The sequence below is a fragment of the Halichoerus grypus genome, chromosome 3 (assembly GCF_964656455.1).
Source record: "Halichoerus grypus chromosome 3, mHalGry1.hap1.1, whole genome shotgun sequence".
Taxonomy (NCBI): domain Eukaryota; kingdom Metazoa; phylum Chordata; class Mammalia; order Carnivora; family Phocidae; genus Halichoerus; species Halichoerus grypus.
Window position 1 is genome coordinate 193182287 of NC_135714.1, and position 17661 is coordinate 193199947.

A 17661-nucleotide genomic window follows, 5' to 3' on the forward strand; every position below is an offset into this window, starting at 1 on the left:
ACCATTATAAATTGAATAACCATAAATTACTCATCGTTAATCATAACTTTTAATATCATCCCTGCACCATCCATATTCAGAATGCCTTACGTACTCCCCAGAATGTGTTTTTCCAATTGATTTGTTCCGTCGGAATCCAGAGAAGGCTGTTCTGACTCAAAGTGTCCCCTGATTGTCCTGATTATGAACAGTAGCCCCTCCTTTTTTTTTTCCCTTCTTGCCTTTGACTTGTCGAAGAGGCCAGGTCTGTGCTGGATTGGTCCAAATGCTTGCTTGTGGTCTCTCTGGGCCATTTCTTGAGGAAGGAAGGAGGCAGCCACAACCAGGTTCATTGTTTCTCCTGTAGCTCTGATTGATTCCCACTCTGGTTATGGACGCGCTCCTTGCACATGGGAGATCGGCCTGGACCCTGGGGGCCCGAGGCCAGTCCCCAAGCGCCCGAGGCCATCACCAGTTAGTTTCAGACCTTATCCTTCTGTTCACTTTGAAAGCAGGCTTGTGCTTGTGTAAATGTCAGACCGTCTCAGGACAAGGTTAGGAGTCCTAGCAAAAATAGCAGAGTAAATTGGAACATCTTATAAATACTGGGGGAGAGAAGACGCAGAGGAGGTGAAGAGAGCTAGTTGCCTCTTGGGTCCCAGGTACCTTCTGCATTCCTCAAGATAATCTTAAATATTCTTCTCAACTTAAGCACTGCTTCTCTCTCCTTCCCTCAGGTGGGCAGAGTCCTCTCTCTCTATAAACATGGGTAGAGTCTGGAACATGCTGTCCCTCCAAACATGGTGTGCACGGCCTATGTGGATGGGGCGCTCAGGGCTTCTGATGGCACAGACTGATGGCCCAGAGTCTACACAGACACAACGCGACGCTGTCACCATCCCTAATAGGACACACTGATCGATGACCAGAATGTTTACTGGTCAGAATCTCTTCCAGTTTTAAAATGAGTCTCACCTTCTTTATCTTTCAGCATCGTCTTAAAAAAAAAAAAAAGATACATGTGATATGTTTATTAGCAGTTTATTTTTTGCAATATGAAAACCTAGTTAAAAGTGACATGTGTGGTTTCTTTTTAATTTACCACTTTAATTATTTTTTTTTAAAGATTTTATTTATTTATTTGACAGAGAGAGACACAGCAAGAGAGGGGACAGAACACAAGCAGGGGGAGTGGGAGAGGGAGAAGCAGGCTTCCTGCCGAGCACGGAGCCCGATGCGGGGCTCGATCCCAGGACTCTGGGACCATGACCTGAGCTGAAGGCAGATCCTTAACGACTGAGCCACCCAGGCGCCCCACCACTTTAACTATTTTTAAATGTGCAGTTCAGTGACGTTGTCTACTCACAATGTTATATACAGTCATCACCACTAGAATTCCAGAATTATCATCACCCCAAAAGGAAACAGTTGGCCATTAAGCAGTCACTTTCCATTGCAAAGCATTTCAAATCCTTTCCTTGTGCAAGGCATCCACTAATCTGCTTTCTGTCTCTTTGGATTTGCCTTTTCTGCTCATTTCACATAAATGGAACCATTCAATATGTGGCCTTATGGAGAAAGCTTCTTTCACTTAGCATGATGTTCAAGGTTCATTCGTGTTGTGGCACCTGTCAACACCGCATTCCTTTTTGTGACTGAATAATATTCTATTTATGCATGTACAACATTCCCTTTATCCATTCATCAGTTGATGGACATTTGGCTGTTGTGAGTAGTGATGTTATGAACATTTACGTATAAATACTTGTTTCAGCGCCTGTTTTGTAAGTCACTGAGTGAAATTACTGGGTCATGTGGGCACTCTCTGTTTAACTTTTTGGGTAATAGCCAAATTGATTTCCATAGCATCTACACTGGGTGACATTCCCACCAGCAGTTTAGGAAGGATCCAGTTTCTCCACATCCTTACCACCAACTTTTTATTTATTTATTTATTTATTTATTTATTTATATTATTTTATTCTAGCTACCCCGGGGGTATAGGAAATGGTATCTTGTTGTTTTGATTTCCACTGGCCTAATGATTCACGATGTTGGGTGTATTCATGTGCTTATTGGCCATTTATTTATCTTCTTTTGAGAAAGGTCCACTGAGACCTTTTGCCCAGGAAAGAGGATCCATGGATGCATGGTGGATAATTGCTAGGTTTAGTCATTATGTTTGTGGGTTCGTGATTTGGGCAGAGTTTCTATGAGACTTGATTTGGTAGGTGTGTGTGTGAGAGCACACGTGTGCGCACGCAACTGCATGCATGCGAATGTTTGAAAAGATCTACTTACCAGCATCAACTTTGTGTTTTATGAGATAAACTTTAGATTGTGTCCCCTCCGGAACTCCTCTGACCTACAAAAATGTGCAACAGCAGATTCTATAAAGGGTCTGCATCTTTAAGCGTAAACCTTCAGATCTGGTTGCACTTTCGGGAGAAGTTCTTTCACCAAAATAAATTTATTTATTTTTTTCATTTTCATGTGAACATCAAAAATTGCCGTAAATGACTTTGCTCTCTGATTTTCATCTACATTAAAAAAATAAAATTTCACTCACTCCTTGGCTCATCACTGCTCTTTGGAAATGGCTAACCTGAAACCATGCTATCTCGGTGGATGATGCAGAATGAACAAGGAGGGGTTTATGAAAAGTCTCTCACTTTCAGTTCTTTATTAACTGAGTTTTAAATACAGTAGAATTTTCCCTTTTAACAGTTTTTGGGGAACTCTTAAATATTCTGAAATATTTTTAGTTCAGGCTTCTTTAGAGGCATTGACTCCCTTTGGGGTCTGTTGGGACCCTTTCTGTCTTTCATTGTGTGAGACCAATATGGTGGAAAATCCCTACTGACATTTTCTTTTCCTTCCCCAGATCCCCATACCTAGAAACTACCTGAACTACCTTTAGGGCTTAAAAATACACAGTTTTCCTGGGCTTGGTTTCCACAGAAGTCAAGACAACAGATGTGTCATAGGATGGGAAATCTCCACTGGGAGACAATATGTGGTGTGATTAAGTGATTGAATGTGGGATCCCGTGGCCTGGTTTTGAATTCAGACACTTGCTCTGATCATTTCCTTGGCTGTGGAACTTAAGTCTGTTCGTCAGTTTCTTCAACTGTAAGGCAGAGATAATTACATACATGGAGCTCAGTAGGTTCTTGCAAAAAATGAAACTGAGACCACATGAACCCGTGGGCAGTCACATGTAAAGAGCCACGAGAACTTAGTAAGTGCTGGGACTGTCGGGAGAGCTGGTTGAAGAAGTTGCATGTGAGTGTGACTTTGTTTCTAACATGCTGCTAGTTTCTAATCCTGTGTTTTAAATGCCAGGGTTGATTTAAGCTATTTTGAGTTACCTCTTGAGCAGTAAGAGAGATGGAAAGGGCCTACTGTAAGAATTGTACCAAGGGACTTTACCTAGAAAAGTAGTATCATCTCCACACATTTAATACATCTTTGTTTGCACTTCTTGCTGTTTCCTGCAGGGCAGTAGACACTCAGGAGTTAGAAAATTGGACCAAATCTTTTTCTGTTGGCTACCCAGTAGACTGAGGTATTGGATCCCTGTGGCAGTGACCTCAGATAACCCCGATTTCCCTTTAGCAGCACAAATGGGTGTAATTTTGGAAAGTTGCCTAAGTTTTAATTTACTTAAGGAACTGGAGTTCCTCTCTAGCAAATGCTGGAAATCAACGATAATCATAAGCATTAGAGGTTTTAGTCAGTGGCTAGTTCTCTGTGGTCCTTCAAGGAAAAATGGCACAGATAATGGAGCACATTGGCATATCCCCAAATCAACTCCTTTGACCTTGGAATGCATTCCTATTCTGCCAGACTCCACATAACTCTGAATCTCTCCCGAATAGACTGTCAAGATCTGGGGCCCAGTGGGGAGGCGGGTTTGGTTCCTAGTGGATGGATTTTACTGTAGACACTCAGCAAACCCGGTGTCACTTAATAGAGAATCTTACTGGCTAGGACGTAAGAACCTTCTGTTAAAGGTGGCTTGAATTCCATGGCTGCAGTCTTTTTTTTTTTTCTTTTTTTTTTTTTTAGGAAAAGAAGATTTTCCAGATCCCTTGGATGCACGCGGCTAGACATGGGTGGGATGTGGAAAAAGATGCACCACTCTTTAGGAACTGGGCAATCCATACAGGTATTAAAGCCCCCCGCATCATGTATAGAAGCAGAAATTGTTGTTTATTGTTACTTTCATGCCTTCATTTGTTTTAAAAGATTTTATTTATTTATTTGGGTGAGAGAGAGAGAGAAAACAAGTGGGCGGGGGAGGGGCAGAGGGAGAGGTTAGAAGCAGGCTCCCCGCTGAGCAAGGAGCCCGATGTGGGGCTCGATCCCAGGGTCCTGGGATCATGACCTGAGCCAAAAGCAGATGCTTAACCCACTGAGCCACCCAGGCGCCCCAGTGCCATCTTTTTTTTTTTTTTGAGATATAATGGACAAATAAAATTGTAAGATATTTAAAGTGTACCATGTGATTATTTGATGTATGTGTTGTGAAAAGGTTCCCCCCATCAAATTAATTAATACATCCATCACCTCTCATATTTACCTTTTATTGCTTTTGGTTTTGGTGCGAGCACCTTGACGTTCTACTCTCTTAGCAAATTTCGATTATACAATACAGTGTTAAGCACTTAAAAAAATTTTTTTTATTACATACATGTGGCTTATGGCCTCATGAAAATAGCTCTGAAAAACCCGTGGCGTGTCCCCAGGCACATCCAGGACACTTGGGGCCCAAACTCCGTCACTCAGAAGTGATGCTTTGCCCATCCTATAGAAACTTACTCCTTAAATTTCCTGTGAATGTGGGATTCTGATTATGTTCCCCAGAAACTTACTTGTTCTGGAGTGGTAAACTTGGTTTGCATTTATCTCTCCAAAAGATAGTCAAGAATATATTTATTTATAATTGAATTTAAGTAGGGAGCGCTATTTACAGGAATAGACTTTTTACTAATATTTGAAAGTCAGATGGAAAAGGGACACTCTAGTTTACCTGGGCTTGAAGGCCTCCCCAACCTGCCAGCTTTCTCAGTTACTTACCTTGAGTCTCCGTTCTACCATTATCAATTTTTTCTCAAGCTGTTAGGTAGAGCCTGGGTGACCAGTTTGTCCCAGTTTGCCCAGAACAGTCCAGGTTTTAAAACAAAAATTCTCACATCCCAGGAATTCGGTCTTGGTCCCAGGCAAACCAGGACGGTTGGTCACTGTGGTAACCTGGAATTGAGAAGGGATCTCTGCACTACCTGGCCGGCAAGCCTATGTTTCCAGAAACTTCTCCTCTCTATTTTTTCCCCTTCTTTTTCTTAACCTTCAGTCTTTTGGCTGTTTTGTTAGGAAAGCATCAACCAGGAGTAGATAAACCTGATCCAAAAACATGGAAGGCGAATTTTCGATGTGCCATGAACTCCTTGCCCGACATCGAAGAAGTCAAGGATAAAAGTATAAAGAAGGGAAACAATGCATTCAGAGTGTACCGGATGTTGCCCTTATCTGAGCGACCTTCTAAGAAAGGTAGATATTTACTGCCTAAAACAATGGTCACATAATACATATCATAGTACCTCCAAGGATAGAACACTTATTCACACTGTGGATGATAGTTCTCCCTTTGCCTGGCGGGGGGAAGTGACTGTCAGGTCACCGAAGGCGGTCGGAGAAACATGTAGAATTTTGACCATGTGTGGATTAAAGCATGCATGAGTTCATCGAGAGTTCCAGAAAGAAGTGAGGGGAAAATGTTCTCTGTACGTATTAACCCCAGACTATTTTTTGTTGCCACAGGAAAGAAACCAAAGACAGAAAAAGAAGACAGAGTTAAGCACATCAAGGTAATCTTTGGTTGTTCAGAGAGAAAGCCAAAGTTGTGACCATATTAATGATTCCTGTTCTGTCTCATAAAACCAAGTAACGTGATCTCTGTGAAGTATTTAGTCTTTCTTCTTTGGCTCTTTTGTTTTATGTGCTTTTCGTGTCTCCTCTTTGGTTTGTCCCCTCAAGCAGACTCCGGTACACGTATCCCCTGCCTAATCCAATTTCACTGAGCAGTTTATGAATGAAGTCACAAATCCACACTGAGCTGGACTCCAACCTCCATCTGGTCCCCACGACCATTGCCAGCTGGTCCCTTAGTTCTAGCTGAGCTCCAGCAACCAGCTCCTATCTGATCATATTAAGTATGTTTCCAGGCTATTAAATAGATCTTAAAATCTATTAAGTATTATATACTTACATTAAAATGCATCACCTATGTGTTATGCTTATATTCCATGACAGGCCCCAAGGTTGGGGGCATGGAGGTCCGTTTGAACACCCTATTAGTGTGGTTCTCACTAGCCTCTCTCTGCCTCACCTCAGAACTAACTCTCACGACTCCCCAGGCCTTTCCATAGGGATGTGTGTGCGTGAGCCTTTCAGTAGGCTGTGTGGTCTGGAATCCCCTGCAGTGTGAGGATCTTTGTGCCTAGATGGCTTGGCCCTTGTTTAATAGTCAGAGAATAGCCAAAACCTGTGCAAAATTGAGGATGAGCTTCAGTTGCTGAGCGAAGAGCAGACACTACACTCCCCGGCCTACAGACCGTCAGAAAGAAGGTCGTCAGATTGTCTTAGGGTTCACGGCACTCTGTTTGCAGATGGAGAAACTGAGGTTCAAGGGAGTTGAGTGATGTGGGCCCAAGGGCGGTGGCACACGTGGCCAAAGTCGCGTGGTTGCTGAGAACTGAACTTAAAGACGATGCCAAGTACTCTGATTCCTAACCCAGAATCGCTGTCAGAGGAACAACCCCAACTGTCCAGACAACATGATGTTTAAAAACAATCCAGTTAGTCCAAATAGACAAAATACAACAATATTTACTTCTGATAGAAAGTTAGACTTGTGAAGGTAGATAGAACTTGAGGGACAGCTGAGATGAACTGTTAAAGTTTCGGGAGTATTCACCTTCCCTTCAAAGTGGAAAACAATTATTTTCAACAAAATATTTCATTAGTGACATGTCCAGTTTCACTCTAAATATTTTTAGTTTGTGACTTATTTTAAATATAGCACAGTACTGAGGCCTAATTTTGTTTTAACTTTTTTATTGTGGAAAAATTTTGGGCACACAGGAAGGAGACACCCGAGGAGAATTTGCTCTGTGACCATCACCCCAATTTCCACATTAATCAGCTCACGGCAGTTTTGTTTCAGGGGTGGGTGCCGCCATCCACGTCCCTCCAGCCCGTAGGAATGACCGATATTTGGCCATTTTTGACACACAAAACCATTTCATATGGTTCAGCGCACTATTCTGAAGCAAATCCCACATCGTATCACTTTCCCCCCATAATTATTTTAGTATATACCTTCAAAATATGGGAACTCTTTAAAAATAACACAGTATCATTATTGCATCTGAAGAATTAACAGTAATTTCTCAATCTCGTCAAATATCCAGTCAGTGTTCAGATTCCCAGTTGTCTCATAAATGATGTCATTTTTATACAGTCTGTTTATTTGAATTAAAATCCATATAAGGTTCACATATTGTGATTTGGGGGTTATGTCTCTTATATTTTTTTATTTTATTTTATTTTTTAATTTTTTTAAAAGATTTCATTTATTCATGAGAGACAGAGAAAGAGAGGGAGGCAGAGGGAGAGGGAGAAGCGGGCTCCCCATGGAGCAGGGAGCCCAATGCAGGACTCGATCCCAGGACCCTGGGATCACAACCTGAGCCAAAGGCAGACACTTACCGACCGAGCCACCCAGGCACCCCTCTTACATTTTTTCTTGATCTATAGGTCTCCTTTAACATCACTTTTTAAAAAATTTATTTTTCCTTGCAATTGAAAAAACAAACAAACAAACTAGTTATTAGTTGTATCAAGTGTCCCAGAGTTTGGATTTCTTTCTAGGGCCTACATTTCAATGGGTGTTGTTTAGTCAGAAAAGTATGACTTCCCCACAAATAGGTGACTTTGAAGAATTTGCTACAATCTTGAGTATGACTATGTCATATTTACGACTATTTTCATGGCATCTAGCTCAATGCCTGGTACAGAACTGATCGCTAAATAGATGCATAAATAAATACAACGTGTGAGGCAGGAGCGGGGGTTTTACATCGCTATGCAGATTTAATTTCATAATCTCAGTTAACACACAGTGAGAATGGAGTAACCGACGTTCACTTTCAACAAACCTTGCTCAAACATACCTTCCATACCCCATCGATTATCAGATGCCAATAATAAGAGAACACCATTAGTTTAGGTATGTCTAAGCAAGAAAAACTGCTTGCAATGAAACCATGGCCCACAATTGATTACAAGGCACATTCTATTTTAGGGCTGTGGACATTCGAGGAGGTGCGCATTTTAGAATTGATGACACCGGATGTTCTTATAAGCACAGGACATGGCGGTGTCTTCCAGATGGGCCACTCAGTTGAGCAGGTTGTGGAAGGGACAGCCCCGGGTGAGGCTTGGCCATGGTGGCCCAGGGAAGCAAGTGAGAGCTTCCTTCTTAGATGGAACTGCGTGAGTCAAGTTCCATCCCAGCAAAGTGTATACTGTGAAATCCTCCGGTGACGGCATTTATGGTTAATACCTGAGACTTGTCCCTCAGAGGGACATTGTTCCTTCAGCACAAGGCAGGCAATTCATCAGAAGGAAACATAGCCTCACTTTTGACTTTAATTCTGCTTGCATCTGTCCCACAGTGTAGCCTCAGAACGTAGGTAAAGCCAGTAGGCTTCCCAAGCTCTGTGGCTCAGGACAGCTAACGCCATAGCGTTCGTGAAGTGTTTCGGTGGAATGTTTTCCAAGAGAACTCTCCAGCTTGCCCAGAATTGTACAGTTAAAAGACTTTATCCTTACTAAGCTATTAATACATTACTTTTTGTTGTCACCACGCCCAAGCTCTGAGTTAATATGTGCCATGCAAACGTGCAGCGGGAGAGACCGGATAGGCTTCTTCCACTAAGAATGTTTGACTTGTGTGGAGGAACCAGGTGGGAAAATTTGCTATTGAGACAAGCTCCTCCCAATCTTTATTCAGTTCGAGTTGAAGTTTTAACTAGCAAATGATGTTTAGAACATGTGGGCTAAGTGTCAGAATTTTTCTGGGGTCACTCAGGCAGTTGATATCCATGCTATATGTTCCCTCAGCAAGTAGCTTCCCCGAGACTGGGAAACTGAGGCGTACTGGCCACGTAGTAGGTGCAGAAACTCTGCCTCAATATGCTTCAATGTTCTCTGTGAATATATATGCTCTGAACTCAGTGAGCTGGGTTTTACTTGAGCTGGGCCTTGCCTGTGTGGAGGTGACTGGTCACCTGAGGAAATCAGACTAAGACCCACAATAGTGAACAATACTATATTATGTGTCATGAGTCATGTACATGTTTCAAAAAAATGTCACAGGGCCAAGATCAGTAAGGAGAGGAGGGGGTAAACAGAGGGGTGGTAGCTGCCATTTTTGAGCCCCTACCAAGTTCTGAGCTCTAATTAATATGTCATCTACCTTTTCCTGGGGTGGGCAGGTCATGTCCTGTTTGCATATGAGTAATGGGAGGCACAGGGGGGTGAGTAATTTCTCCAAGGTAGCGCTGCTGGGATTTGAATCCAGGTCAGTCTAGCTCCAAAACCCACACTCTTTCACCACACCTGGTGCCTCTTGGTCTTTTGGAAGCTGTGGGACCTGAGCCAGGCTTTGGGGCATGGATCGAGTAACATGGAGGTCAATCCCCAGCACCGGGAGCATCACATGAAGGCCAGGAAGTTAGAGTTGCTGTTGGTCTTCCCTGGATGAGTCAGGAGACTGGCTTAATTAGAGCAGGAGTCTATGTTGTGAGGCAACAGTGGGAAACAAAAGACCGTGGGTGGGGAGGATTAGAAATTAATTCTTCCCACCTCCTAGGATTGTTTGCAGATGAAACATGCACGCTTTGAAACTATAAAGTGCTTCCAGATCAAAGCACTGGTGCTATGTGATGGGAACTATATTCGAGGAGGGTCTCTCAAGTCACCTGGTAGGGAGCAGGCCCGGTCTGTATTCGTTCTGAACGAAGACCTCTGGGTAGAAGTCATGGAAAAGCAGGTACTGGTTTTTAGCAGAACCTTCTACTCCAGCTGTTGGCTCTAACAGTGACTTGAGCTGGATTCAAAGCAACATGCTCCCTGTCACTGTCCAAAGACCACCTCTCAGGGCTGGTACTGGAGCGATCCCGTCATTGGTTGGAAGAGGTCTTCAGTTTTTGAACCTTTATCAGATGGAAACACACACTGGCAGCCCACTTGAAATACAGATAGAATCAGAGCTGCCCAGGATGGAGCAGGAGAGAGGGCTTGCCTACCTCCTTCCACTCCTGGTGGCTCTTGAGGGTACTGCTCAGAGTCTGAAGACTGGGTGGCTGAATAACCTCAATGGGTGATGTTGTGAAATGGGGCTTGGTTGAACTCCTTGGGTAGGAGTGGAGCATGATGGAGTTGATATTTGATATTTAAGGGGGGAGGTCTTTCTCATGGCGGTAGGAAGGAATGGAGGGGAGAAGAGCACAGTGGCAAGTGTAGATGAAGATGGTGGCCCTCGGCACCGAGAGGGGAAGACGCTGGAGAGGATACAGAGGATGTAGACAGGAGTGGATCAAAGTTTCAAGCCTCCGAGAAGGGAATGTTGGGAGGGGAGCATGCTTTGTGAAGAAGAGGACGAGTTTAACTTGGAATGTGTTGAGTGTGACATGACAGAGCTCTCTGAAGCAAATGTCAGGTAGAAAGTGGGATCTAATGGGCCCAGAGCTCAGGTAAGTGTGGGAGCGCAGGGGTGTGGTCATGTACTCAGGAACGATACTGGAGGCCTTGACAGCAGATGCCTTCTCCAAGGAGAAGCTGTATGAGAGGAATACGGAGACCCAAGCACAAGACGAAGAGGAAAGGGAGCCAAGGAGAGAAGTCAAAGGGAGGTTGCAATGAGAGTAGGAAGAGAAGGAAGACGGTCTGGTTCCAGGGAAGGAAGGAAGGAGGGTGTTGTAGGACTGGGCAGGAGGCATCAACCTGTTTTACTAGTGGCCTCATTGTGTGGAGTGTGCAATCCCCTGGGCTACTTTTATTTTTTTAATTTTAATTTTAATTTTTAACTAGGCCCCACGCTAGGCTTGAACTCACGACCCTGAGATCAAGATCTGAGCTGAGATCAAGAGTCGGATGCTCAACCGACTGAGCCACCCAGGCACCCCATCCCTGGGCTACTTTTATGAAGCCCAGCTGTCAGCCTGAAATTTTATTTAGTAGAGAGACCTAGAGATGTCCTTAAATTTGGCTTTGAGGAGACTGGCTTTGCACAGATGAATTAGGGCAGCTCTGGTAGCAGGGGGGCTCGGTCGTAGATGGAAAAGCTCTGACGGCCATTGTATTTTGCCTCAAGGGAAAGGACATCTAGACAAGGGGCTGTGGCACAGGGATGAGATGGAGTGGACTTGGAGCAGAGGCTGAGGGCCCCTTGCTGTCCTCTGACTCAGGCCCACCCCCAAGCCCCTCCAACAAGCGCAGCTTTTGAGACCAACCAAGGATGTATTACGTTAGAGGTCTAAAGAGAGTGTGGCTCCTTCCCTTGGACTCTCTCTCTCATGCCAGTTTGGTTTTGCCCCAAATCCCTTAAACTGCAGGCCGAACTTTAGATTCTATACTGAGAAAAAACGTTCTTGGGCATAAAGATTTGGCAGAGTTAATGCACCATGGAGGGGTCTGAACCTACGCATAGTCTTGGTTTGGTTTTCTTTGGGGTGGATGAGAAACCAAAACTAGTTGATTCACAGGAGGGCCGATGATGTCTAAAGTCAGAAAGGGAACAGAAAGGAGGCTGGCTGAGGATTAATCAGGCCAGGCCATGGTACAGCAAGGCAGGGACAGAGCGGGAGTGGGCACCATACAGGACCAGGAGATGCCGGACAAAGACCTCTCTGCGCATGTTTTGTAGAGAACTGTGCACCCCTTTTCTTAATTTGAGTTCCTTGCTTAAAAAAAAAAAAAATAGGTATATGGTCGAGGTTTGACTAAGTACAGTGAAGATCCTTGTTTTGCACCCTGAGTGGAGACCTTTTGGAGAGATGCTGGCTACATCTCACTGGACAGGTTACTACACTGGCCTTCCAGAGTGATAGTAACCATGAGATGGTTTGCACTGAAGACTTCAGAAGCAACAGGGCATTTTTTGAAGTGGGGTGGGAGGAGCAAAACCATGTCCAAAATAGTCCGACTCGGCCTCCATTGGTAGAGCGTACCGTTCTAGTAGAGAAGTAGCACAGGACACGAGGTAGGGATGGGGTGGGGAGGAAAACCATGTGGAAAATAGTTCTGTCTGAATCTCTGTTGGGATTTGTGCAGGGTTCATTAAGGCAGAAAGCTCCTGGAATAGGCTCATGTTGCATGACCAAAGACTGAGTTCAGTTCTTGTATCTCCTTAGGCTAGAAGTAGTGTGATCTTGGAAAATTAATTTAGTCTCTGAGTCATAGTTTTCTCAAGTGGAAAGTGATAGAGGTATCACTTGCCACTAATTAAATGGTAGATCATGTGAAACACTTAGAGGCCTTCAGTTGAGATCAGAATAATTTAGGTTTTTAAATATATGCAAGTCTGACTGCCTCATTACTTTTATCAGAAACCTAGAAGCAGAATGAGTTAAAAAAAAAAAAAAAAACTTGACAACAAAAGAAACCCATACTGGTTAGCAAGTCTTTTCATAATTCCTTCAGATGTTCTGTAGGTGGTTCCTTTTGGGCAGTCGAGGAAAAGGAAGTGGCAGAATGAAATGGGGGGCATGACGGGGGGACGGAGGGAGACATGGAAAAGGAGCCCTCGAGTAGGCAGCGAGACAGACTGGTGCCACGAGAAGGCAGAGAATTATAATAACGATGGACAGTCATGTTTTCAAGAGGGACAGTGCAGTCCTTCCTCCCTGTTGGATGTCACCGTGTGGGGTTGGGGGACGGGACCTGAGGACAGGTCATTGTACCTGAGAGCAGTTTTATTGGCCTTCTTTATTTATGCTTGGCTAATGGGAAGCATTAACTTGGTGGTAAGTGCCAGGTGCCTATTTATCTCATTTAATCTTCATGCCATCCCTGGGAGGTGGGTCCATGGCCGTCCTCAGTTTATCGCTGTCTGCAGAGCCCTGGAAGAGGCTCCAAGAGGGTTAAATCAGGTCCTGCATCCAGCCTGAGGTGGAGGAGCCAGGCTCCAGCCCCTGCATGACTGCAAAGCGTGACAGACAACAGGCTTGTCGTACCAGCCCCGCAGGAGCCTGGAGCCTGAGGCCGTGGCTGGAGTGGCGGCCACACCGACCACAGGCATGGGGGAAGAGGAGAAAGGTTGGAGACTCAAGTCACAGGCAAGCGACTTTTCCCCAGAAAGACCTCCTAAAAGGGGGAAATGCAAGGTGCTGCAGGAGAAAGGAGTAAAGACTCCGCCCAGGGGGGCTGGCCTGGGCCCTGGGCCCCTCCCCTGTTTGCCCTTTGGTGCCTCTTGTCAGCATGCATGTGGGACTTTTTTAGGACTGAGCTGTATACTGAAGTGATGTCTCCCAAGTTACAGTTCGTTATCATGATGGGAGTTTGCCAGGTTGGGATCATGAAGGAGGAGGTAATTTCCCCCTCCTTCCCTATGTGGCTTCCCTAAGATTTTGGGTGTGTGTGGGGGTGCTCATCACTGATTCCAAGTAGCACATAAATAAACTGATAAGAACACCCCGCATGCCTTAGAGATGCCCACCACTCTGGATTTTTCAAAGCACAGGCATACCTACCTCTAATGATCTTCTGCTCCCATCTTGTGTTCTTTCTGCCCCCACTCTCCATCTTGGTTTCCCAAAGGAGCTGTCCTGTGTGGCTTTTTTTGTCTGACTTGATTGCTATCCTAGACGCAGATGCAATCTTACCTTGAGGAAAAGCTCTCATCAACATGCTGAAAGTCAATGTGTACCTCAGGACTGGCTCCCCCAAAGTCGGTTGGCTCTCTCAGAGGTTGGAGGGTTCCAGGGCTCTTGAATAAAGCAGAAGTGAGAGCTACACTAAGGACGAGGAACTTGATGCATCGTTTCATTAGTATGAATGAGTAGCTTCTCGGCCTATTTGGGACATTCAGACACTTGAAAGACATTTGTGTGAAGCCATGGGCGTGGGATTGCCCAGCTGGACTCCACTGGGGGAGGTGGCCTTCTGCGCAGTCTGGCCCGTGTTACTGGCCTCCCACCCAGTGACGGGTGCTCAGGTGGCCAGGGTCCAGGGCAAACCTTATCTGAGGAGAAATCATTCTCCTCGGGAGAAAAGTCCCCTGGCTTCCTGTTCTTGGCCCAGTGGGGGAGGCAGACCTTTTCCTCAGAAATCATTGTAAAGGAAGTGGCATGAGTCCTTCCTTAGGAAGCCAGGAGTTGACCCTTCTGAGCACTCCCTCCCTCGGAGAAGGAAGAACTGGAAACTAGGCACACGGTTCTTTCCACAGACAGTTATGCAGCCCTGCTGAACCCCCAAACTCCCGCCTACAGGTGTAAGCCTTTCATAAAAGCAAACCAGATGTGCTCCTACCCTTTCCTCAAAGGAAAATGAAAGTAGGCAAATACCTGGCAGTATATTATCCGTGCAGAAATGTGCTGCTTTAGCTTCAGGCTGATTTAAATTAGTAGGGAATGCATTCAGGGGATGAACGTGACCCTAGCAGTAAAAATAAATAAATAAATAAAAGTAGACAGAGGATAGAATTTAAGCTAAGAAAAAGGAGGGGAAAGGAAGTGTTCTCAATTCTTTTTTCTTTTCTTCTTCCTAGCAAGAACCAGTTGAGTCATCTTTGGGGCTTAGTAATGGAGTAAGTGATCTTTCTCCTGAGTATGCCGTCCTGACTTCAGCTATAAAAAATGAAGTGGATAGTACGGTGAACATCATAGGTAAACTGTTTTGACATCTCATTTTTTATCTACACAAGTAGCCCCCTGGGGTCTAAAATTTGTAAAACGTGATTTGAAATAACATAGTCAGTGGGAGGAGGTCTTGGAACCATCTCAACATGCAAAGTTCCAGCCCCCAGGTTTCAGGGCTGAAGAATAAAGGCCTTTGAGGATCAGAGAAAGGAACTTTTGATGGGTCAGCCTCAAGAAAATAGGCCAAGAGCGACTTCCCAGGAGACTCCAGTAGATGAAATGGGTTTTCTCCCCCCAGTGGCTCATGATTAGCGGTTCTCCATCTTTCAATAAGCGGTCACATGGACAAAAGTGTTATTCTTTGAACTGGGGAATAAGGAGAGGGAAGACTGTCCTCACGGGTCCTCTCAGAAGCTGGTTGGTGGCATAACCTGCCACAAAAGTGGCGCTCATCTTACAAATGAAGCAACTGAGGCACAGAGACCTGTGGCCAAACGGCATGTTTTGATTCCACAAAGATTCTTGAGCACCTTCCACAGACCAGGCTCAGTGCTAGAAATAGGTTGGGGAACAGGACAGGCCCCATCCCTAGTTCCATGGAAGGAGACAGTCCCTAGTTCATGGAAGGAGACAGTAAACAAATCCGGCCATAGGTAACTACAGTGCTAGCATGTGTGGAAAATGCTGCAAAGAAAAGAACAAGGGAGAATATCTGGGGCCAGATTTAGATGGGAGGCTTCTGGAAACTTCTGGAAGGAGTGGCGTTTCCTCCTAAGCGGGTGGGTGAGGGGGAGCCCCGGGACTGCCAGACGTGGACCCCCACGTAGGAACCCCCTTGGAGGGCTAAGGAAGTCCAGAGTGGGGGTGACCCTGGGGAGAGGGCACGAGGGTCTGTCAGAGAGGGATGGAAGGTGGGGTCCTGGGGACTTTTCCGGCCACGGGAAAGGACATTGGGTTTTATTCCTGAACTGCTGGAGGATATGTTTCAAAAAAAAATTTTTTTTAATTGAAGTATGAGAGACAGTCAAGTGCACAACTGTTTTACACACACACACGATGTAGACCCAACCCCTTGGAGGGTTTTAGGCAGGAGGGGGACCAGAGTGAATTTCATCTCAGCCGGATCCCACTGGGCCACGGCGCTGAGTGGATGGTGCAGTGAGCTCGTCTTCCAGCTCCAGCCCCAGAATCCAGAACCAGGCTTTGCCCTCGGGCACCTTGTGGTCCATTAAACTTTCCTCCATTTTGTAGACTGTCAGGGCTTCTGTTGCTGGTAAGAACCAGGGAGATCACGAAGAACTAGGAGAGCCTACCTCCTGTCCAGATGCCTTCACTTCCGGACCCTCGGCTGAGTATGGACAGGAGGCCGCAGATGCTACAAATGTCAGTGCCACGGGCCCTCTTCCCCTGGGTTTTGGAGTTGGGAAGTAGGCTGATGTACGAGGGGACGCCCTTGAACGCTGAGGGCTTTGGCAGAGGGCAGTGTGAGGGAAGGATGGGGGCCTATGGCTGCCAGGCCGCGCTCCCCTCAGTGTAGCAAAGGTCTCAGAGACACAGTGTCTTCTCACTTCCGCTGGGGAGTGAGGCCTCGCCTGACCAACGCTCCCCTCCTGGGTTCTCATCTGTCTCCCTCTCCTCAGCGGGCAGCCTCTGGAAAGCCTTGCCCATTCAGCCCTGTAAAAAAAAAAAAAAAAAAAGAAAGAGAAAAGAAAATGTTTGTCAAGACTCCAGGCACCTTTTCTTAAGATTCAGCTATGTCGAGTGAGCTGGTTGGTTCTGAGCTCTCCTTCATGTATGAGGTGACTTCAGCCTCGGATAAAATGGCGAACAAAAGTCACAGTAGTACAGAGTTTTCTTTACCTTTTTTTTTTTTTTTAAACTCATCTGGTTGAGTCTTTGGCATGTAAATTCTCTGTCAGGTTGATTGTTCTTTGCCCTTTGGTATGATTGCTGCTATTGGGGTTGGTGCTCATTTAATAGGTCATTACTTCCGGGGCAAAGACGGATGCCCAGTTTGGTTAGAAAATCACCTGCTGGATTAAATGAGTCTCTTCCTTGGCCTAATAATAAAATGATAACGGAGGGCATAAAAGGAGTTTGAATATCTCTAATTAGTTGGTGGCCCTTACAAAGGTATATAATAATACACCAAGTGGATCCATGCAAGTATTTTAAAGAAGGGGGTAATTTGTGATCATTGTTAACAGTAGCACTACCTTGGATTTTAAACCCTTCATAGAGCTTTTGTCTTCACTCCCACGGTGACCATTAATTAGCCATCCCTAGCCTCTGTGATTTGTGGACAGAGGTGAGAAACACAGGGATTCTGACTCCAAGGCCATGGTGGAATTTGAGAGATTCTCTCTCGTCCTTTTAAAAATGACACCATTTCTTGCTTTCAGTTCATGTGTCTCTGAGCCCGGAGTTCAGTCCAGTTTTGTCTTCAGGCACCAAGAAGAAAGCTTCCAGGTGTTTTTCTTTCTGCTTTTAGAAGCATATATGTGGATAAGATTTAAATTGGGAACTGAAATGAGTGTTTTGTAGCAGTTTTTCACATGGTCTTTCAGTTCTTAGCGAGGGAAATGGATTGAAAATCCGTAAGTTAATTCAGCAGAGGCCAGCCGCCCAGTACCTTTTTGTTCCAGGCAGGGTGGAGGCTATTGTGAGTGAATCCAGTAAGCGGACGAAACGGGGAATCCAGTAAGTGGACAAAACAGTGGCCCCAACCCGGGAACTCTTGCTTGATGGCTGCTGT

The 17661-nt window shown here is 45.2% G+C and overlaps 1 protein-coding gene across 5 annotated transcripts in view; it reads left to right on the forward strand.

Annotated features, from left to right (window-relative positions):
* The window catches only part of IRF2 (interferon regulatory factor 2), an 80783-nt gene that overhangs the window by 44720 nt on the left and 18402 nt on the right, over positions 1 to 17661 (forward strand). For all 5 annotated transcript variants that reach the window (XM_036071342.2, XM_036071345.2, XM_036071343.2 and 2 more), the window contains exons 3-6: positions 4051 to 4150; positions 5356 to 5532; positions 5803 to 5849; positions 14816 to 14933. In XM_036071342.2, the coding sequence (XP_035927235.1) occupies positions 4051 to 4150; positions 5356 to 5532; positions 5803 to 5849; positions 14816 to 14933 (442 nt within the window). The remainder of the gene's footprint in view (positions 1 to 4050; positions 4151 to 5355; positions 5533 to 5802; positions 5850 to 14815; positions 14934 to 17661) is intronic.